General features: G+C 36.5%; 1 protein-coding gene across 3 annotated transcripts in view; it reads left to right on the forward strand.

Annotated features, from left to right (window-relative positions):
• LOC102793276 (metabotropic glutamate receptor 4-like) overlaps window positions 1-23,383 on the forward strand; it is a 184,257-nt gene extending 160,874 nt beyond the window's left edge. For 2 of the 3 annotated variants that reach the window (XM_006794243.3, XM_087833776.1), the window contains 5 exons: window positions 3,007-3,207; window positions 10,636-10,772; window positions 13,378-14,313; window positions 18,425-18,671; window positions 22,037-23,383. In XM_006794243.3, the coding sequence (XP_006794306.1) occupies window positions 3,007-3,207; window positions 10,636-10,772; window positions 13,378-14,313; window positions 18,425-18,671; window positions 22,037-22,086 (1,571 nt within the window). In that variant the 3' untranslated portion in view covers window positions 22,087-23,383. Of the gene's footprint in view, window positions 1-3,006; window positions 3,208-10,635; window positions 10,773-13,377; window positions 14,314-18,424; window positions 18,672-19,407; window positions 19,454-22,036 lie in introns of all 3 variants that reach the window. The other variant, XM_006794245.2, reaches the window with a different exon arrangement.
• Window positions 23,384-24,458: the final 1,075 nt, after the last annotated feature.

Raw genomic sequence — 24,458 nt, forward strand, 5'->3', positions numbered from 1 at the left:
GTTTTTCTCTGTGTGTTCAGTCTCATAATGTTGAATCAAATCCTTAAACACAACCATCTGCTCTCCACAAAGTAAGCATGTGGCTTTACCTCTCACTTCAGTAAAAAAAATACTTAGAAGTCTTTGTTTTGTTTAAAACTCTACATTCTCCATTAATCTCTATTTCTAATGTGATCCCCCCCCCAAAAAAAAAAAAAAAAAAAATTAACAAAAAACTGTGTATCATATTATAGGAATATTACAGTCAGTCCTCTACAGGAGGTTAATTATCACTGTCATGTTACACATTACTATGTGTATATTTTGCACTGGGTGCACAAGGAAAAACACCACTCAAACTGCATAAATCACATAAGGCACACATACCATGCCCACACATTTGAAGAAATACATTTTCTAATCCCTTTTTCATTATTTGCAAATCTCCTCTAGAAATGTATGAACAAAGTATGAAAGTACAGAATCAACATGTAAAACATAGCTGCAAGTAGCAATGGTCAGGGTCGACCAAGACTGAACTATTAACATTTACCTCCATCAAAGAGAAAATATTTTAGCAAGTACTGCAGTTAGGAGACAGTGGAGCAAATCATAAAAACTGTTGATTACAAGTTAGAAAGGTTTTGGAACTTACTTATTACAGCATTACCTATGGTTACAACTTTTAGAGTCTGGGAATTTAAAAACATTTTTCTTTTGCACAAACACTTCCTATTACAAACAATTACTATAGTGTTCCTACGATATGACTACTTGGATCCATAATCATAATCTTTAGATTACTTAACTGGTTCTTAAAATATGAGGCATAATAATGATTATTAGCTTAAAATAAGAGAACTGTGACTTTTTTGACACTCCTCCTTGGATGTTCTTTAACCACAATTGAAAGAAATGTCACAAAGTATACAAAGTCCTCTCCCTTAATGATTGCGAGCGGATAATTCAAATTAGATTTTTGATGTAATTATTATCAAATGTCAGAGCAAAAACAACTCTTCTGTGATTGTGAAACAGCTTACAAATGCGCAGCACACACATTTGCAACTCTAATTGATTATTACTTTTTTGCTAATTTTCCACATTATGTGTTGTTGTCATTAGCCATTACTGGGAATTATACTTTGAAGTCTTTTTCGAGAAGAGATTGAAAAACATTTTCTTCTCATGCTGAGCAGAATTCAAAACCAGAATATTTAATTGTTGTAGAAATGCATTAACCTTTCAAAACATAAAAAGACGGGGTGACACAAACCATCTACTGAGCTAATGAAAATGAACCTCTACTAAAGGTTGTCAGGTTTCAGTGTGATTTGAAGAAGCTGTCACCACAAAGAAGAATAAAGTGTCACGTTATACGTACTTTCAACAGTCACTTTTCTTTCCAGTCATATTTTCTGAGATTGTTTTGCAATACGCTCTAATTCATGTTCTTTTAAAAGCTGAGCATCTCCTAAAAGATATTTGTCACATTCTGTGCAGGTGAGGACAATTACACTGCACACAATTAATTTCAGGTTGTTAAAATTCAGACAGTAATCCTCCTTCAATCGTAGGCAGCAGAAAATTACCAACCATCACAAAGAGAAAAGATGTGTTCAAATAAACGGCTGGTTAAATTAGTGCACACGAGGTATGTCTATCAACTCTCTTCTTTGGAGCAGCACTAAAATCTATTGGAACAAAATGTGAGACCTGTGACTCTTTGTCCTCTTCCCATTTCCCTAATTCTCGCACAATTTTCACATCTTAAAAATTAAATAACAGCTCAGACAGAAGTTTAGAGGGTTAGTTTTAGATTTGCAGGTGAATGAAAGACATTTGGCTCCCCTGTTACCCCATAACAAGGACACATACCACAAGGCAATATAACAGTTATCAACAGGCTTCTTCCATGATATTTGTATAAAACTTTAATGATAAACAAGCTAATGTGCTGTAAACTCACTTTTTTTTCTCTCACGATACCTTTAAAGGTTCAAACTCTCAACCTTGCAATTAAACTCCTGTACATTCTGATTGTTGTACACTTCACTTAAAACAGCAACAGTGTCTACCTGCCATTTTTTATGCTTAACCTACTTTGTAGTACACTGGATGATAAAAAGGATTAAGCTGCTAACTGAAATCTTACTTACAGAGAAGACAACAACCTTAGTTATGATTGATATATACCTGTCATAACTAATTGCATTAAAACTAAAGAATGATTAGGACTCTCTTACCATCTCTACCTTTCCTTCCCTGCCACTCAACCACTCTGAACGCATGATTAATGTGCAATAGGTAACATATAATGTTGTGGAGATAAACACTAAGAAAACATATGGATAAACAACTGCAACATACCTTGCCTTATCAAGCAACATAAACTTTTCCTTAGTTTAAAAGATAAAACTCATTTCAATTAACATCTTTGCATGATGCAAAGTCTATCTAAAGCAGTGCAAAAGGCAGATGAGGTTATACGAGTCTTGCCGAATATTCCTGAGTTGGTCTAATCAGGGATCAACAGGCCGTAAAGAGAAAGGCTTAACAAGAGAGCATTTTGGATACTGTGGAAAGAGATTGTGATTGATGTTTATAAGAAATGTTATACAATTAAGGGTTAACACGCACAATTCAGTGCCAATCTCTTTCAAATTCAATCTAGTGGAAAAAAGACTCTTTCACAATTGAGCATTCCGCCTTCTTTGAAAGGTTATCATTTGCTTGATTTAAACATTAGCAATCATTCTTATTTTATTTTTCCCACTGATTGCCAAGCAGCTCTTTTGTTCTAAATATGATGGTTTTTCATATCAAAGATTCTAGTCATGACTGTCTTTCAAGATTGCAGATTCCAGTAAAACACAGCATGGAAACCTAAGTGAAACATATAAATTAAAATAAGCAGTGAGCATAATCAACTTGGGTTTAAAAAAAAACAAACACATTTATGGAGTTAGTTTTCGGTGTGGATTTAACAAATTCTTATTTTTTTATCTTGTTATTGTTTTCTTTCAGACCATGAGCGGATCGGAAAAGATTCATCCTATGAACAGGAGGGGAAGGTTCAGTTTGTTATAGATGCAGTGTACGCAATGGCTCACGCTCTACATGATATGCACAAAGACCTCTGTCCTGGAAAAGTTGGCCTTTGCTCCAAGATGGACACTATCAATGGCACACTGCTTCTCAAATATATCCGCAGTGTCAACTTTACAGGTATGTATTCCTACTTCTGATAAAGCACATAACCCTAATCCATTTTGCCGTGTGAAAACAAGATGGACAAGAAAGTCTGGGAAGTATTTTCAGCTAAAGTATCAAATGGAATAAAATGTCTTTCCTTATAAACAATATTTATCATGTGTCAATATATCAGTCAACCATTAAAAAACAGGACCGGAATACCTTGTAGATGTGAGTAGTACACAACTTTTTGGTGCATTTTTGGGTTCACTAGCATATTCGTGCAGAGCCTTTAGTCATATACTATGCAGTGGTCTCAAATTATCAGGCGTCTGAAAGTAAATTATTTCCAGCAAGTACTGAGGCTGAGATCCGTAGGAGGATTGACAATCACCAGCAGAACAGCATGTTTTATCATGGTTGATGATGTGCAGGAACTGCGCTTTGTGAGATTTCCTGCCTTATCATGTAAGCATTGAATTGCCCACACAGGAGATCTGCTGCTTTAAGTACACTTGCTGCTGAGTTAAAATTATATGTAAATGAGAGTGGGAAGCACGTTAACATAAGGTACAACAGAAATGGGCATCTGTAGTTTTCCAGTAGTTGTCCAATGTAAAGTGTCACTGGCAAAAACAGGATGCAGTTGTCTCTGAGACAGAAAGAGATATGAGTTGATTACATTTAATCTATAAATAACACAGGTCGCATGGCTATTACCCTACCATTATATAAGTTGTCACAAGAAAAAAATTTGCATTTGAAGGTTTTCATTTGTTTATTTGTTTTATTGGGTTATTAGAGACTGGAATATTTGTTTCATCATTTGTTTTTGCTGTTATTAGCTTCATGACTATCCCTAAAGTGTGATGGTGTTTGATTTGAGGGAAATCATGTTGCTGTATAAAAACTGTATAAAGGTCAAAAAGACTTCAGACTTTAGTAAACAAATGTCAATACATATTTCATCAAGTTGTTCTTACTTCTCAACCTACTGCCTCCATAGTGTAATGGTTAACATATTCATTTACGAAGTGAAAGGTTGCTGAATCAGTTCTAGCCAGGGAAACAAATCCTTTCGTCAGGAAGGGAACAGCTAATAAAGTAGCTTTTTCTCAAACTCAGAAGTTCAGCTTATCTCTGTCTCTTTATAAAACTGTAATACTTCAACTTAGAGAAATATTGTTTACCACTAGCTGACCCAAGACAAAAAAAAATGGATTTCATCTGGTTTCAGCATGTGATTAAAACTGCCACTGTTATTTGCATAATTTCACAAAAGCCTGTATAATAACACTATGAAGTAGAACTGACCTTACCATATAAAAAAAAGGTACATATATACACATGGGCATGAAGATAATCTTGTAGTTTGCAAAGACTGAATAAACAACATATGAAAATGTGAGGTCTACCTTAGGTCAGTGTAAGTAGTTATAACAGCTTGAGTTAATTATATGACAAGAGAAGAGGGCCATGCAATCAAGCAGAATGCAACATGAGTGGTCTGACACAGTCTCAAACCTGCTCCACCCTCACAGATAATTATATAGTAATGGACACATTTATTACTATGACAATTATAGAGTGGGATCTTTCGGTCAGGGATAATCATTCTACAGGTAAGTATGTGACAAGAATAATATACAGCAAATTACACAATTAAGAAAGTTGTCGATGAAGCAAAAGACATCTGCTCCACTTCTTTGGAATCCAGACGTCAGTTGCTAACGTATCTGTCTGGAGCTTGGCCAGTAGCTTCGATGAATCCTACTCTTAGTGTTTATAAGCGGGATGCTTTCACACATAAAATGCTTACATTCAATTCACATAGACCTCTAGTGGCTGTAGGAATTACACAGTTCAGTAACACATTTCAATCACTTACAAATGAAGTAAACAACACTGCCGTGTCTTATAAATAATTCCTCTCAAGGGGTGGGGAATAAATACGCATTTTTTAAGTTAATGTGTTGGAAGAAGAAAAAATGAGCAAGCATAAATATCTGAATAGCACTGACAAGGACCTGATTCTAAAAGCTAGATAAAGATATTCTTGGGTTTTCCTTATCTTGGAAGTACCAAGTTTGGCAACTACCTTTAAAAATAAGTCCAACTGGCTACAGGGTCATGAGCACCCAAGATTCAATAAATGATAAAGGATGGAAGGGCTGGGACTATTGCACACCATAAAATTTTAATAAAAACCTTGGGCAAGAGATAGCTGTAGGATGCACTGCAAAAAAGGTAAGCTGACTGTGGCAGTGTGATATTCTGGATAATCTCCTTCTGGTAAACTCTGGGTCCTGGCATGTGGCATGAGGCATGTGGATTATATAAATATTGTTGCCGACCACATATACCAAATCATTTTTACCTCAACCCCTTATTTATTTTCTCACCAATTGTCAGGAGCACCTGTGTCACATCAGCAAAATCACTTACTAGCGAATACACTCGCCACACACTTTATTATGTAGACTGTGTTAGCACCAGATTGGACTTCTTTTACCTTCAGAACTGCTTTAATTGTTCATGGCATAGAGTCAAAATAGTGTGAGATTTTGTTCTATTTTGACACAATATTTTTCACATTTATGACATGAATTTACCATTCCACCTCACCCCAAAGGCGATTTGGTAACTAGAGACTTCACTGTCATGTTCAAGAAACCTGTTTAAGATGATTTGAGCTTTGTGACATGCACGTTATCTCGCTGAAAAAGCCAGTCAGAAGATGTGGTCATAAACATTGTCAGAAACAATACTCAGGGCTTTCTTTAATCTTTACTACTACTATTTTAGTACTAAAATGTATTACGAAAATATAACACACAACGTTCTACCAGAACCACCAAAACATACAGTTGATACAAAGTATGATGGATCCATGCTTTCACATTGTTTACACCCTACCATTCAAATGTTGCAGCAAAAACTGAAACTCATCAGTCAAGGCAACATTTTTCCAATCTCCTGTTGCTGAGCTCCTGTTTCCTGTTCACAGCTGACATAAGTAACATCTAGTGTGGTCTTCTGCAGCTTTGATCCTTCAAGCTTTGATGTGTTGTGTTCTCAGAGATGCTCTTCCACCTACATTGATTGTAACAAGTAGTTATTTAAGTTCATTTTGTCTTCCTATCCTATCAAAGCAGATATCAGTGAGGTATTTCGCACAGAGAATTCCTAGATAATGGAAAATAGATAAAGGATGCCATGTATAGTAAACTAAAAATAATGTACCACTGTAAACTAATGATACAAATCAAAGTAAAGAAGAATCTAAGTTTAAAGGCATTCTCTTCTTCTCATTCTGTTCACATCTGGTACAGCAGAACAATTCCCTTTACTAGATGATTTTCAGACCATAATCTTTATTGTAGAATTTGTTGTTCAGAAAGATCACAGTAGATGAGCATTTCCTGAAATACCCAGGCTGTGAGTCCAAGCTCCAGTCAAAATCATCTTTCTTTCCCATTCTTATGATGAGTTTTAACGTCAGCAGTTCATTTTGAGCATGTCTAAATGCAATGAGTTGCTGCTATGCAATTGGGTTATTAGATATTCGCATTGACAAGCAGTTGGGTGGGTGTACTTAATAAAGTGGCCGGCAAGTGTATTTTTGTCGTAGCTGCTCAATTGTTTTTGTGCTCTAAATGGTACAGTATTCCAGCCTTGCACTATTTGTGGCTTAATTTCAAGTGCATGACCTTTCGCTGTACCTGTCTCCTGATTTGCCAGATTCCCTTCCATGCATTATGTGATTTTTACCTAATAACTACATAGGTGTTCTCTGATGGTAGTTGCCTGTTTGTAATAGAATTTGCCATACTGCAAAATTGTTCAGGAATTGTTTCAGAAAAATGAAAAAGAGTTCAAGGTGTTAACCTGGCCTCCAAATTCCCCAAAGAAAGGAATGAAAAATGTAAGTCCTTGTTTTGTTTTTTTTCATTTCCTACAGACAACCATTATTTGCTTTTAACAACCTTTTCTTGACTCAACCAAGTACAAAGTAAGGATTTTAAACATAAAAAAAACCCTTAGCCTCCTACTGTAAATACAGTAGCAAACAGCAGTTATAAAAGACCAACAATCTGCTCCATTTGTAAAACAGATGACAAAATTATGTGATATACCAGACAGGCATCCAACTGTCCAGCGATTAGTCAGGGCCTAAATTTTGTGTCTGTTTGACTTAAGCAAACATGAACTCAATCGTTCTTGTCAAGGATAGTAAAGTTTAACTTGACTCTTGTGTTTGCAGCTTTCAGTTTTCATCCTTAATGGACACTGAAAGGAAACACTGCAGAACTCAAGAAACTCATCTATGTCAAAAGTGTTTTTGAGTGTGCTTATTACTATGCAAGGAGGTCAATCCATATTTGTGCAAAATTAAACAAATGGAATAGGTAAAGACATTGTTTAGATTTGTATCCAGGAGTCATCTTTGGTTAGTTCTAAAAGATCAATCCTCGTAGCACCATAAAACTTTAATCAGCAATGCTGTATGTATAGATGTGCAGTACAAAATTAGTGTTCTTCAAATCTTTATGCATTATTTTATTCATGGTTTTATGTTACTGGAAGGTTTGTCAGCACTGAAGCCATCGAATTTTCAACAGTGATGGCTAGAAAATCAATGCTTCACATTACCGGAATCCTGCCTAGCTCGCTTTGCTTTTAAGAGTCTTTCAGTTCACAGAATCGGAGACTAAAAGCTCTGAACAATGTCAGCATCCATATGATCCCTGTGTATTATGGGAATTTTCTATAGACATACATGATGACTAAAGGATACCCAAAACTTTACAAATATTGTACATGAAATTGATACTTTTTGATCCATGATTATTATCTATTATAAAGTGAAATAAATTGATATTGGTTAGATTTAAGAAAAAGTCCAAACTTAATTCTGTTTATTACTATTTTTCCGTTTAGCGTTATAAAGTAAACCTTGCAGCCCATAAATCTGATAGTAGGTAAGTAATATTAAACATGTCATAATTAAATATTTGTCTTTTAGTCTGGGGTTTCAACATAGCTATTTATACAGTATGTTTCAAATTGTCAAAGGAATTACTCCAAGTTCTGTTTCTTAGGGTCTCCTGTGGTGGTGTGTCTATTAACAGCCCAGAGAGTGGGTCTGGGAATAAAAGATAACCCAAAAGCAGTCAACAGGCATTGCATTTACACTGACACATAAGAGGATGGGAGGGCACAACAATCAGTGGAGGGTATTATTTACATGTCGGTGTTAAACAGAGACAATGGTATCAAGAGTCTGGAAGTCAACAGTGGAGTAACAAAATTAAATAAATAAACAAATAACACAAAGGTGAAAAGGTCAAATCTTCATATACACTAGGGCCAAACAGCTACTTTCTGGTTACAGGTATTGCAACCAGGAACAACAGAATGTTAAAAGCAAAAGATTAAGAGAAGTGACTCTCTGTCGATATTCCTCACCAAAATGGTATTTGTTAGGAGGCTTAGTCGGTGCAAATAGGATTATGGAGTCAGATAAAGCATGTCTCATATCTTCAGAGCGACATATCAAGTTAAAATACGAAAACTTGGGAAATTTTATATCTTTATATATTCCAGAAAATATCACAGTAATATATTACTCTGAATCCAGGACTGACGTTCATGCGTGGTATGGAGGGAATTTTAAACTTCACTGATGTATGCTTAGACTGCTCATTTTTCTGTTTGTTTATTAGCCAGAATACACCAACACTAGCATGACAAATTTCACAAAACATACAGTAGATGTGGAGCAAATCATATGTAGTGTTGATCTGTATCGTATTCTTAAAAATGTCCAAATATAACAAATTTAAGCTTGCAGTGTGTGTATACCATAATAACAGATCTTAAGCAAAACACCAAACTGTGATGGTCTGACACTATTTGAAAGACTACATTATTCTTGAGCCCAGTGTCATAAAAGACAATAAAAGCTGAAGAGTAAATACTGAAAAGATGATCAGCAACACCTTGGGGCCCTAAATCTGGCTAATTGATTCGATAATAACCATGGAAAGGTGGTCTGGGAACTGTAGCGTCAGTTCTTGCAGTACAGAAAGCCATGCAACTGGAAAGCAGTACTGTCCTTAGATTTTTTTTGTAATGTGATTTAAAAAAAGTAAGAAATAAACTTCACTAAGATGGCATCAACGACGCCAAGCATTTAAATGCCAAAAATGCAAACGTCATAGTGACACAACAAAAGAATATTGGAATGGTCAAATATTTGGATACTGCCCACGTTTCAAATGACCTGCAATGTGAGTACTTGTTAATCATGCCCATACATTAATGTATTATCCATTTGATTTCCATGTTAGTAAGAAACACTTAGACTCAGTCTTCAGTTTCCTCAAAATGTAGATCTCCCAAGATGTGAAACTAATTGATTAAGGCAATCAAATTAGTGGAAATACACATCCTACTCAAATTTCTTCTATTGCTGAGGTGAGCAAGAAAATCTTCATAATTGCAATTACTGCCTGCTGTTGTCTCAGACATGCTCTCTGGATGATACACCAGGATGACACTAATGCAATTACGTTCTATGGATTTTGATGAGACCTCTGACAAACACAAATCTGCACTGGTGGAGAGAATACATCTGGTCGAAAGGCTTAACTCACAGGTTTCCAAATCTGGCTCACAGGTTCAAACAACAATCAACAATCAATAGTGTGACCTATTAAAAAAGAACAAAACACTCAAACAAACAATTCCCTTTTTGGTTATCACAGAGGACAGTACAGTCAATACTTGTGGAACATGATAAACTCCCACTAGTGCTGGAAAACACTGTCAAGCGTCTGCATGATTTTTATGTTATATGTTAAAGAATTTCTGACTAGTGTCAGATTTCATTACATGAGAAAAAACAAATATGGTATACCAAACAGCCAGACTGAGATACCATTATTGGTTCATTCACAAGTGAGGTGGTGGGCTCTCATCACTAATTCTGTAAATCTTCAACTCCTTAAAACACAATTTTATAACAAGTTGAAGCTCAAGAGGGGATTGTAGGTTGGCTCGGAAAGAAAAGCAGGGACACGAGAGAGACCTCAAAGTGGTAATCAAAATCAGTGCTGTCATTCGTTAGCACTCTGAGTGGGGACCTAGTGGATAACACTCAATGGGGCAATAAGCAGAATGAAAGAGTGTGAAATGAAACGGGAACATGAACAGACAGCAGCCCTGGCCCTTCTCAGAGGACCTGGAGAACATGCCTGTCAACATCTATTTTGCTGCCGTCATTAACACTATAGCAGCACAAAGTTGAAGTTCCCCTTGCAGCCTCATTTAATTTCAGGGCATGAAAATCAAACCTTGAATTTTTATGGCAATGTTCAACACTGGATTTCAGCTTTAACAGTATCCTCTTTAAAACAAAATAACTACACTGCTTTTTTTTGCCTTTATCTTCTTTAGGAATTGCTGGCACCCCTGTGGTCTTCAATGAGAATGGAGATGCTCCTGGTCGTTATGAAATCTACCAATACCAGATAACAAAAAACACCACAGAATACAAAATCATTGGTCACTGGACAGATCAACTCCACCTAGACGTATGTATTTTTAAACTGTTAGGTATGTCTGAAATATCGTATGCTTTCTTCTGATTAGATTTAGTGTGGTCATGTCCCAGTTAACTGATAACTAACTGAATTTTAACTGAATGATTTAACCGATTCAAAGCAGCAATATTTAAAATTTTCATTAATAATTTAACTTTTAAAAGTTCTACAAATTATGAGTTAACATTAAAGTTCAATTTTTAAAGTTGAAGTTAAAAAACACGTGGCTTTGAAATTATATAATCACTTGTTTCAACTACTGGACAGACTGAGAAACTGAAAAAAATTCCACATTGTGAACACTGTTTGCAAGTGCTTGCTGGCAGTTGACTTCAAAGTTATATGTGATATACTAAAAACCTCCATATGATTGGTTTGGTTGATAGAAAATTGCCTTGGTCACCTGTAGTGTTCATGGAAGATGTTAATTTGTCCACAAACACCCACCAACTACTTGCTAAACTGTACTGAAACTGTGGTGTGTAAGACACTTTTATGCTAACCGTATACCAAGTCACACTGCCGGTCCAAGCGACACCACAATGGCAGTGGACACCAACAGATGTGACATAATTTTTAGCTTTGAACAATCGTTCATTTCTCTATTTTTGTAACCTGGTGTGTTGGACCGGTGCCGCAGCCGCTGGGTTGAAAACACAAGTGTGCAATCACGTCTTTTTTTTTTTTTTTAATTATTTAATCATTTTAATAATATATTAGCACAGAACCTTACAGATTATAGAGGTTATACATTGTAAGATGTTGCTGCAACAGTTTGAAATCATGTGTCTTTGTGGAAAGCTTTAAAAAAAATTGCCCCACTCTGTTTTTCCAAATCTTTGCTTCTGGTTTCCCCGTATCAGCGCTGATGTGGCGGTATTGCCTGAATGGCAACATTTATCTTTCAGAAGAATACTGCAGTGGATACCTGCACCTTAAATGTGTCACCATATAGCAGTTTCACATGAAACGGCCACAAAATGGATGGAATACTGGTGCTTTAATTCAAACCAGAACCCATTAGCTTTCAAAGTAAAAGTTGCACCTTTTGAAATGTGTTGCTTTCGGCACCTTCAGAGTAAAAGTTGTGAATTTTATTTTGAAGGAAAGGAAAAAGGCACTTTTTTTTTCAACGTCTCCCTTTTTTGATTGGATCATACTTTTTAATTTTCACTACTATTCAGTGTCCTGGGTCTCTTCAGTAGTTAGTGAATCTCTTCCATGAAAACTATAGGCGACTTCCAGAAGCAATCACAAGAAGGTTTTTTGGTGTCCTCTATGTGAAAAATTTCATCTGGCAATAGCCAGCAATCACTTCCCATCAACAGCGAATACCTACTGATGGAAAGTTTCTGTAGTGACTGGTCTCTAGGCCTATGTGACTGGGGCCTTAACATAAATAACTAAAAACTAAACTAACTGTAAAATTATAGTGTCATTTGGATTAAACCCACCCCAACAATGCTAAACCAGTCTCTAAACTTGTGGTCATTACATGTGACATTTACAGCAACAGAAAACCCATATGTAGTAAAGCTTAATTTATGCACTTCCTCATAACTTATCCCTAATATCCAAAAACTATGCTAAATACATCTTGCTTATATGCAGCTTTATAGGGAATCATTCAACACAATAGTGACTCAAATCTCAAGAATTTATAGAAACAGAGATGCTTTGGGTCAAAAGACAGTATTATGCAGCGTGACCACATTTACACTCAAAATCATGGCGATAGCAGTAGGTGGGTAATGGAGTAAACAACATTTTTACTCAACTATTTGCATCAACCTTTTTTTGACATTTGCTGTCATTCTTTACACACTAATACCAATTTCCTTTTGTATACATAGTGCACAGAATCTGCAGTGTCTGAATGTTTAAGTATCAAAACTACTATATTTTAAATGCCAAACCATGATGGATACATGAGGAAAAACATGTATCCATCATGTTTTGCTATAAATGATTCATAAGTCTCCTTCTGTGTGTTCTTATTTTGTTTATATGCATACTGTAGATAGGATTTTGGATTATTATAGACATTAAGAAGCTGAGTTATGGCAGTACACACAACACCAGCTCACCAACATCAGTAGCTGAGAGCTCTAAGAAGAATAAGAAATACCATAATTTTTGAAATGTCAGAACAATCATTTAACTATTTGGTGTTTGAATTAAACTTTCCTGTCCATTTCCACACCCATTTAAGTTAATAAAACTTAACTTAGATCCAATGAAACCATGCTAATAACTATAAATAATGTAATGTAACTCATATATCATGTAGTAAGTGTCTTAATATCTTAATTATTTTAATAATAAATATTGTCAATATTCTTTCAATAATAACCCTTTCAATGTATTTTCAATTGTACTATAATGAATAACTGAAAATACTTACAATTATATGATTGAAATATAGGAAGATATAGTAAATTATGTCAATAAAATACACAATACTCATGCATATTCTGCGTCTAAAAGCCAAGTATATAGATAGGAAATGGATTAAAAAAGCACTCAAAAATGTGAAAAAATGTTTTGTGTAGACAGAGTTACTAAAGCTCTTTTTTTCTTTTACATTTCCATCTAGACTAATGACATGCAGTGGCCTGGTGAAACACAAGAAGTCCCTTCCTCTATATGCAGTCAACCCTGTCGTCCTGGACAGCGCAAGAAGACAGTGAAGGGAATTCCTTGTTGTTGGCACTGCGAGAATTGTGATGGTTATCAGTATCAGGCAGACAATTACACCTGCAAGATGTGCCGCTTTGATTTGCGTCCCAATGACAACCACACTGGCTGCGTTCCCATTCCCATTGTCAAGCTAGAGTGGAGCTCACCATGGGCTGTGATACCAGTCCTCATTGCAGTCTTTGGGATTATGGCCACTCTGTTAGTGGTTGTAACCTTTGTGCGTTACAATGATACACCAATTGTTAAGGCATCTGGTCGAGAGCTTAGCTATGTGTTGCTGACAGGTATCTTTCTGTGCTATGCTACAACATTCCTTATGATCTCTGCTCCTGATGTGGTCGTATGCTCACTGCGAAGGATTTTCCTTGGTCTGGGTATGAGTATAAGCTATGCAGCACTGCTTACCAAGACAAATAGGATCTACAGGATTTTTGAGCAGGGCAAGATGTCGGTCAGTGCCCCTCGATTTATCTCCCCAGCCTCGCAGTTAGTTATCACATTTAGTCTGATATCAGTGCAGCTCCTTGGAGTGTGCATCTGGTTTGGTGTTGACCCATCACAAGCCATCATAGACTATGAAGACCAGCGCACAGCAAATCCCGACATGGCCCGTGGCGTTTTGAAATGTGATATATCAGACCTGTCTCTCATCTGTCTGCTGGGTTATAGCATGCTTCTGATGGTCACCTGCACAGTTTACGCCATCAAGACTAGAGGGGTTCCAGAGACATTCAACGAGGCCAAGCCTATCGGCTTCACAATGTACACCACCTGCATCGTGTGGCTTGCCTTTATCCCTATCTTCTTCGGGACCTCACAATCGGCGGAAAAGGTAAATATCAAATTTAAAATTTGTTAGAAGAGTAAGGTCACAAATTGAATTTGTCCCAGTTGTGTAACTGGTTTAGAATGGTATGATGCCAGTGCAGTCTGTATGCTTTCAACAGCAGTTCTCTATTTAAAGCTACAATAGTCTAGTGAATTCACTTGTGCATGTTCACATGTCAGTTTTCCATTTGTAGTTCTTTTATATTTCCTGTGCTATTTATTATGAAGAAAATGGCCACTCAAACTATTTGTTGTAAAGCATCAGCTCCTTGTGTCTGTATATGTGGAGCTATTCATCATGAGCTGATGGGCTTTGTGCTCCACTGTGGGATTACAAGGCTTTTAAAGTGGGCTCGTGAGAATAATTCATTCACCTCAAGTTTGCTTGGATATGTTTTCTTTAATTGTCTTTCTATGTGTGTTTGACTACTCAGTATTTGCACCCAGTGAAGCTGAATCAATCACTGCACATTCATGCACACAGAAATAGATAACGCATGTTTGAGAAGTAGCATAAAATTACTGTGGCTGTTGATGTTGCTTGTCAGTTGAAAGTGAATCGCAAATTAGCTCTTACAAGTGCTAATTTTGAGGTTGCACAGCGCAGATGTACATCTAAAGAGCAGAGAGTGGAAAAGTCAAACCACCAATTGCAACAGAAGCTTCAATATGGGAGTACTATAGCCATAATAGCAGCCTTTGGGTTGTTAATATCATAAAAGGGTGGGGATAAATTTGCATGAACATTGGCTACCGATATTCTGATAGTAACATCTGGAGTTTTTTGGAAAAAAAGCTCCTTAGTTTGAAAAAAAAGAAATATATGGTTGTCTTACAATGGATAGCAGTTGTTTTGTGAGCATGCTTGCTGCCATTTGCTATGGTAATTCATGAACGTAAACACAGCCACTGATGAGGCAGCCAAGGTGAAAATCATTTCTGGCCTTCATTTGTATGTCCAACAGTGCAAAGCAGGTGGATGAAATGATAGGAGAAATTATTCTCTGTATTACGGGGTTTTAATTAAATTGAACCGGCACATATACAAATCAAAGGCAGGTTCTAAGACTGAAGGTCATATTGATTTACACCGCAAGCTAAATCTTTGGACAGTCTAACAGAAAAAAACAAAACAAAAAAGCATCACAAACTATGACGACTGATGAAAAAGGCCCCTTCACAGTCTACCTTCTACTTATCATACTTTAACAGTGATCAACAGATGAACTATTTTTTATTTATTCAGCAAATAATTACACCCATTATATATAAATTTATAACTGATTGTCACTTTGCATAACTACATTATCAGCTGTAGCTTCACCCTACAATTTTTTATATTATGTAATAGGAAGATTTGTTGAATAATGCTGCTCTTAAATTTCATTATTTTTAAATGAATACAAGGAGAGAGCAACAAAAAGTGCCCTAGTAACAGCACAGTTATCTCTAAGGAAGAGATAACAATTTTTTGCAGCTGAAATCTTAACTTGTCACAGTTCAAATGCGTTAATGATTGCTGCATTGGACTTAGGTGATATGATTCCACTGAAAGTGCTTATGCTGGCTCTTTACACTGAACTAAGCCATCTTTATCACAGCTATGCTTTTCGTATTGAGATTCAAAATTACGTCAAAATGTCTGCCATGAAACAAGTCTGTTCCTTTCATTATGTGTCAGTATGTATTTTCCCTATTCATGAGAGAAGAGGCTTGCCATCCAGCTTTGTCCTGGTGTAGCTGCTACTACCGGCAGACAATGGAGCCCTCAAAGCTGTCGCTGGATGGGCCTGTCATAAAAGAATGAGTATTAGACCAGACATATTAAAACATTAAATTTGATATATTCACAGCCTAAAGTCTTAAACACAAAGGCTGGTGGGAAAGAACCTAAGTTAGAATATGGTTTGGGATGAAAAGGCCATAGAGCTGCATGTTTCAAATGACACAGTTTCTCAGCCAAAATTCTGGAAGTCTACTGATTAAGAGCATTTTTCAAGAAGGTAAAGGAAAATTTATGTCATAAAGGCTGATAGAAGTGGACAAGGGTCTTGGCTGCCCTCACAGAGTAACTCCACTCTGTACTCTAGAAGGCTGGGCTTCCAAACTCACCCTAGGCCATGTGTAATCTTCTCAGGAGATTGCAACACTCCCCCTCTATCACCAGGGAATGCTCGTGTGCTGTTTGCAGTAATGATGGAGCACAAAGCTCTATCACCTCCATCTTCCACTGACATCTTTTTTTCTCTAAACTGACATGGCTTTAGGCAGCTTAATTTCAACAGAGCTTCTCTACATTTTGTTTTTTACATCAACATGACATGGCATTGCCTTTTCCAATTCCTAACTGAATACTCTACAATATAATACCTATAGAAACCACCTTTTAACTTCCAATGTTATTTTTGTCTTGTGCTACAACACTGACATCTAGTTGTACTGATGGCCATTGGACTAGTTAAAATTCTGTAAGAGAAAGGTTGTGAGCAGAAGAACTGAATGAGTGTAAAGCCCTTTGACACAACTCTGATGACTAGACAACTGTCTCACTCTCTCAAGGGTTTTCAGGGTGTGAAAACCATTTTTTTAGCAACCATATGGTTTGAGGTTTATGGAGATGAAATAAATTGCAAGGGCAGTCCAGATTTTCAGAGTAATTTTCTTTTCCTAAAGAAACCATACAAAGAGAGCGACATTAAGCAATGCGCCAAGCAAAGAGAACACTACACAGGGGTGGCTGTAGCCCACAGAAAAACACCCTAAAATCTCTGAGCCACCTCTTTTCTTGGTTTACTACATTATTAAATTGATATTAACAAAATTTACACAATATATTAATATAATCTAATACAAGTACAGAACAAATAACATAAGAATAACTAAAAAAGAATAACACCAAAACCCCTACAATAAAAAAAAGGAAGTGTGATTCATTCAGGCCCCACATCACAAACTTACAGTGCTTAAAGACTGCTACTAATGTCTTAGTGCCAGATACCACGGGACATTTTCAGAGGTCTTGTGGACTATGCCTCAATTGTTCAGTTATTTTGGCAGCATGAGAGGGATCTAGTGGATATAAGGCCAGAGGTTTTAATGTTATGGCTGATTGGAGAATGTCACAACTGTATGTTGGCAAACATCATCTATAACTGTTGACAAGAGCCCTTTTGGCTATTCCCATGTCAAACAGCTCTGTCATTTGTGATGTCTGCAAATGTAATGTCAAACAAAACCTTGGGCAACTCTCTTTGAAGGATGTTTCTCAGCTGTGTTTCACTGTACACTTACTGCCTTGTGTTCATCAACTTTAGAGAGGCAAAGTAAGCTGTTCTCTACTTCCCCTTTTAATTAAGGTTTTCACACAATGATATTGGGAAAAAGATGAAGTGGGATCACAGTTTCTTTGTTAAATTCATGAAACTAACATTTAAATCGAGGACACTGTCTTTTCATATTTTTCACTGGTTTTGCACCTTAAACAGAAATTTAAATGAATCAATGCCAAATGTTGTCTACCTACTAATCTCTGCCCTGACTCGTCGCATTCTCTACAGTAACAAATTAGAGATGTACTGTGTATGAGCTCTAGGGTGATTATCATAAATGAAAAATTTATGATATAGGCCTTTTTATTATGCTGTAGGATGTTTCTTTCCACTCCCCAGTTGTTGCCTATAGCTATGTATCTGCTACCCAGCTGTGAGTAGCAGCTGTCACTGGCTTCAGAAAACACACAATGATGTTGTCTAAAACCTCAGGGTAAAAACATCTATGCATCAGGGGGGCTTTTTTTTATATGCATATCATAAAATAAACAAACCCTGAAATGACGGTAGAAGTCAGGAGCCACCAGTTTACATAAACGTTCCTGTGTTCCATCACAGAGTTACAATTTGCTATATAAGATGTGAAACATAGAAATATCGTCCACTAAACTTCCTTTTAGCTAAAGGAGAGTGACTTCATTCTGTAGCTTGAACTGGGAAGGCTCTGAGCAACACTCGGTCTTGTTATGTAGGCAGTTTAATTTGAGACTATCGCGTTTCTTTCCATGACACAGTGCTTCCAAAAAAAATTATTATTTTGTCTCTGTTATCTCTTTTATAATACAGATGTACATCCAGACTACAACCCTAACCATCTCTATAAGCCTCAGTGCATCGGTCTCTCTGGGTATGCTCTACATGCCCAAAGTCTACGTGGTTCTTTTCCATCCAGAGCAGAACGTACCCAAGCGCAAACGCAGCCTAAAGGCTGTGGTCACTGCAGCCACCATGTCCAACAAGTTCAACCCTAAAGGTGGCCTGAGGCCCAACGGAGAGGCCAAATCTGAACTTTGTGAAAGTCTTGAAACACAAGGTTGGTATCACACGATGACATCCATCCATGCAACAAAGGAAAGACAGGTCAACCAGCATTTGTTAATGCACACTGTATGCAGTAAATAATGAACTCCTTTTAAGTGAAGATTAATTTTTTCTTTAACAGTTGACAAACAGAATGATGGGAATGATTAGAAGTGATAGGGGTTGTGTCACATTAGCTTCTCACTTGCACATAAGTGAAGTAGTAGTTAAGTGTTCCCTTCAAAAAAGACTGGAAGTTAATTTTCTATATTTGAAGGATTATTTTTTAATTTTATAGTATGCAATAGCAAAATAGTTTAATTTTTAAAAACTATATTGATACTGGATTTGCCAGTCAGAAGGTGTGGCAGGGGGCCCATACTATTCTGAAAGGGATAAAAGCAAGGATAGCTCAGTGTTGGAGATGAGGATATTTCAATCACCAAGACAAATGGTATGAACAGGCAGGGCCTGTGTGGGGGCAGGCATAAATCCAGTCAAGCACCCCCACATGTTGTGATTACTTAAGGTACTGATTTTTTACTCTGACAAGCTGAGCAATATACCATGATATATATCCTGACTAAAAAAAAGGACAACTTACACTTACGTGTATGTTTTCTTCCTATCCTGAAAGGGAATTGTTACAGTATATCTTATCCAATTACAGAACCCGTTTATAGGTGCTGAGACTTAACCTCTGGTTTAAACTGTGAATCTAACAACTGCTCTTTGTGCTTATGTGTCAGATTGTGTTGAGGGAGGGGAGCCTTGTGAGGGACTTTAGACTCTCAGGTAACCTGATTAGAAAATAACTTTGCTCTTCTGTCACCCGTGAGCACTTTTTCCCTGTTGATTTCTGCTAATGTTCACCACAACACCTGTGCCTGCCAACTCAATGCAAAAAAGCATCCCTGCTAAAATTCAGCACCCTGAATGACATAAAGCATTAATCACACACTCACAAATCCACCCTGGACCAAGGGATATTAACTTGGATAAACAATATTGGTGTGTGGTGCTGTAAAATGGCCAATCAGCATGGTAAAGCCTGTTAATGTGAGAAGATGACAACCCTCTGCCGGAGAGGAGACAAGCGATAGCCATGTGTCCCCTGTAATTTGTTTCCCTGTTGACAAAAGAAGGAATTTGTGGTAATGGGACAACAACAACAATAAGAGTGAACAGGAAAAGACAGATGGGTCTGCCAGCTCCAATTCTTTCTGGACCATCTATTCTTTATCTTGGCCTCGCAGCATATAAATATTCAAATAAGGTTCATTTATCAATGCTTTTCTTGGAAGATATGCTTTGGATGAAATGGCAAGAATACCGCCCCCATTCACCCACCCAGTATGGCCCTGACAAATATACCAGAAGCGTTTACCATTGCACATCTCTCCTCTGCAGCACTTTTGCCCCTACTCTGGCTTTCAGCCGTCTTCTGATTGGATTCATCCCTTCTGACATATTCAATCAGCCAAGGCTGCTGTAGGCAGATTGGCAGATTGGTAGTGTGATTACCACCACCGAGCATGCTCACTGAGGACAGTTTTACTTTTAAAAATTACGCATACACTCACATTTGCACAGACATATGTGTGCAGACAAGCATGACTGCACACATACTCATAGGTACTGTATGTATGACAGTCACATTTGACCAGTGGTTTGGGTTTGTTATGATTGCTGTGGTCTGCCCTCTGGTCATCTGACTTATGTGCTTCATTCACAGCTCACAAATTTCCACAAATAATGAAAAGAATAATTAGAACCATTATCAAACTTTGATAGCAAAAGCTATACGGCCAGGACAGATCACATATTGCCTTAATTGTATTTTACATGTAAAACACCACAGTTAAGAATGGTAATACATTGACTGCTGCATGCTTTGCTTGATGCACATAGAAACCACAGGTCGTTGCATGCACTAAAATACTTGCATTTGAATGGTTACTCCCGTATTTTATGCTACTGCTGTGAACTGCTTGGTAGTTCAGTAGTTTGTATTTTGGAATTGCAATTTAATAGTATAATCTAAAAAAATAGAGAGTTTTCCTGATTTTTCTATGCTGTAGAACCAGGTACATATGAGTGCAAAACTCAAGTGACTCTGAATAATTTTGCATTGCTGTCAAATCTTATGATACTATATTTTTAAAATGTCTGCAATATTACCAGACAGACTTATCTCATGGGAAAACAAGGGGGAAACTGCCTGTGTCATTTCAGATGACACAGGCAGGAATTGTTACATTTTTATTTACTGTCAGCGTTGGAAGATGGTTTTATACTGGCACCACAGATGTTTTCGTGACTCCTCAAGGCACCCATGCCAAACTAACAACAAAGCATTGAAAAAAAAAAGAGCTGCTGTAGTATTTTAACCCAAATTCTAACAAAGCAGTTTTCCTGCCTAAACCAAGATGAGTATTTGTGGTGGTCAACTCTAAAAATAAAGCACACAGCATCAAAAGTGAACAATGAAAGAGTAATATGACATACCAATACCAATGTAATACCAATGAAAATCACAGATTCCATGATGCATTCAAACTACAGTGTCTGCTGTGTTGAGAAAGGTGACACGATAAACTCTGTTGAAAGAAATGAGAATATAAATTAATACATTAAATGAATACTGTTACCAACAAAATAAATAATATACCTGTAAAATGTGACGATAATTCCATTTCACGTCATATGTACATTATATATTTTTTGGATTTTTAGACTAGATCTAATAATGTCATTTGGAAGTTTAAAGGATTTTAGATGAGGATTCCTTTTACATTTAACAGATATTACTTTTTAATATAAAAGTAATTTTACTAAATATTTTCAAACTATTATTATTTTAATAAAAACAATCAAAAGATTAACAGTAACTAATCATTTGGATAACTGAACCCAAACGCTATATACACCATAAGAAAATGAACAGAACCTCTTCTTTAGAAACCAGCACATCCTCCATAAACAAGGGAACATTTATTACCATCCAAAAAATAAGAAACGGACAGCTAGTTAGATAAAAACAAGCTGTTCCTCTTTTATCATACTTTTATGATATATATTTATGTTGGTTGCAGCTTTTATTAGATGGGCTGTGATTACAGATATTGTTGAATTTGTGCATTTTACACATCACTAACAGTTTATTTTGTATCTTAGACATGAGCATTCGAGACATTAAGATAATTTAACATTAGCATCAAGCTAATGTTAAATGAAAATTAGTTTCACTTGTGCTTGTTTACTTGAGTCGTTCATAAGGAGAACTTTACAAAAATCAGAATTCCAACACTATGATTGCCTATTTGAATCTCACCCATTGCATTTTTAACCCTTCTTTCTTCTTCCCTATTATTACAGTGTTGGCTTCAAAGCAGACATACATAAGCTACAGTAACCATGCCATCTAAGACCGAGATGAGCCGTGGAAGAGGAGAAAAGGCCTGCCTGAGGAGAAATCACCTGATTCTGGGGGCATATTGGGGATACACTGGATAACTTTCAAGCTGCTACATCAGAGGATTGGGGTGGAAAGATGGGAATTTGTCACTCCAAAGGATGTCATATTTTTTTTATGGAATCATGTAAAGGCTTGGATGCAAATTTTATGATAAATTAGTAGCTTGTAGGAGGGATAGAAGAGATGTAAGGGAGCTTGGACAGTTAATTTTCCTCTTCCCACCCTGAGCATTGATCAGTGACGTTTCCAGATGCAGGCTGAATGAACCACCTGGAGCCTACAGATTTTTTTTTTTTTTTTCTGAAGTGTATAGAGCACAAGTTCAGTTCTCTCTGATACTGAATTGTTTGTGTCATTTCAGTAAAAACAGGGGAAAGCATTCTGTTTTTATCAAATGCAGCTGATGAAATGAAGTGGTGTAAAAAATGTGATAGTTATTTTTGGTTACAGGTGTATTTGGGGTTGAAAGCTGCAGTACTCTTCAGACTGTACATGCCTTACGACAGTACACTCAGTATTCCTACATGAACTAAATATATCTGAAACACATGAAAATAAAGCAGTGGGTCTCCCCAGTAGTTTTTTTTTACTGTTTCATAATAATGAGGACACCACCATTTTGGCAATCCTAGTGTACAGTCCCAGAGCATGCTTATGGGAGCATCACGTGTACTGTGCTGTGTTGTCAACGTCTATGGAATGCAACATTTGTCATCGTTGTCATTCACAGTGGAGATGTCATTTTTGGGGTATCCCTCTGCTGAACGAAAATAAGTCAAACAAACCAAACACAAATTGCCATGCAATAGCTCTATGGTTGACATCACATTCCATAAATGTCAGTCAGGACTTGGACACTTGACTGTAAACATCTGAGATTAAGGGGCTCTTATTTATCATGCACCTATTGAAGCCTTTTGCAAGACTGTCAAAATTTCACTTGCAGCGTTGAAAGTAACTGACAAATTTAGCCTAAAAGAGTCTTGATTAAAATTCAATAAGAAAGAAATAATAAAGACTGTATACTCTGTACCTTAATGCAGGGTATTGTGATATAGTCGATTTTTAAAGAAAAAAAGACAACAACAAGCTGTTGTCATGCCAGACATATTGTTATTAAAGCCTGACAACATATGATAAATGGGATAGAAGAAATGCACTGCAAGACTAATCTGTGTCCTTGCAAAATATTTTTATGGAAAAAATGCATTCCTCTTCTGGGTCTTGGATTTTAAGCCTGAAGTGGAAATGATAAATTATATATATATATTTTTTAAATTTGATTTAAAACAAGGCTCAAGTAGCTAGCCGGCGTTAATACCAATTTTGAAAAGGTATTGACTTAGTTCAGACAACTGGTCAAAAAGTTCAAACATAATTAGCAATATAATATATTATTTCAACATATACTGTAACAATTTAAATTAACATTCAGTCCATTGTCTGATTATTATATATCAATAAAAGATACAGCCATGCTGTACTAAGTAGTAGCAAGTACACCTTCCACTTGGCAGCTATCTTAATTATGTCTTGCTTCCAGCAAACAATTTGATTTGGTGTTTAGCAAGACCCACCTATTTTTTTCCACAGAAATTGCTGGAAACCCAAATATAGACAAAAGGCCATAAACATAACACCAGCAGGATACACTTCTTTGTTTGTGTATAAAGGATGTGCAAAAAGAACTGTTTGTTTAAATGTTAACCAGCTGGTAGTTTCTCAGGTTTACTTTGAAGTATTTCTGCCCCCTAGTGTTCAAGAGTCTCTAAGTACCGCTTTAAATCTCTACAGTGATACATCACTGCTCCATCACTGCTCCATGCCTACTAATTAATTGGTTTTCACAGTACTGAACATAAAAAAATCAAAGGTATAAATACTTGCTTGATAAATAAGGGCCACTGCCTTCATTCTGTGCCTCATATCCATTAAACTACTTCTGCTAAATGTTCCATGGTTCTTTCATCATGTTTGTGTTGCCAGTATTACCTTTCAGTTGTTCAGTTTAAACATTATTACGGAAGAATTGAGTGTACAATTTAAAATGTTTAAACACCATTACTGTTTCCATTCTCTAAAATATGACTAATAACAGTATTCTCTGGATTTTTTGTCTCATTAAATGTTATCCTCAGTAATGCAAAAATTGTATGTTGCATGTCAAAACCCATAAGAAAGTTGTGTGGAAAAATTGGAGAGAAAGGCATAAAGTCCAGACTACTGCAGAGGATTATAACTTACAAATATTTTGCTTTTTGATCAAAGCTTCAACGAGTCTAAGGTGTTGCGCAAATGTTGTTTTCTCATTTGATAAAGTAT

This window comes from Neolamprologus brichardi, chromosome 20 (genome assembly GCF_056152115.1).
Source record: "Neolamprologus brichardi isolate AB-2024 chromosome 20, ASM5615211v1, whole genome shotgun sequence".
NCBI lineage: Eukaryota > Metazoa > Chordata > Actinopteri > Cichliformes > Cichlidae > Neolamprologus > Neolamprologus brichardi.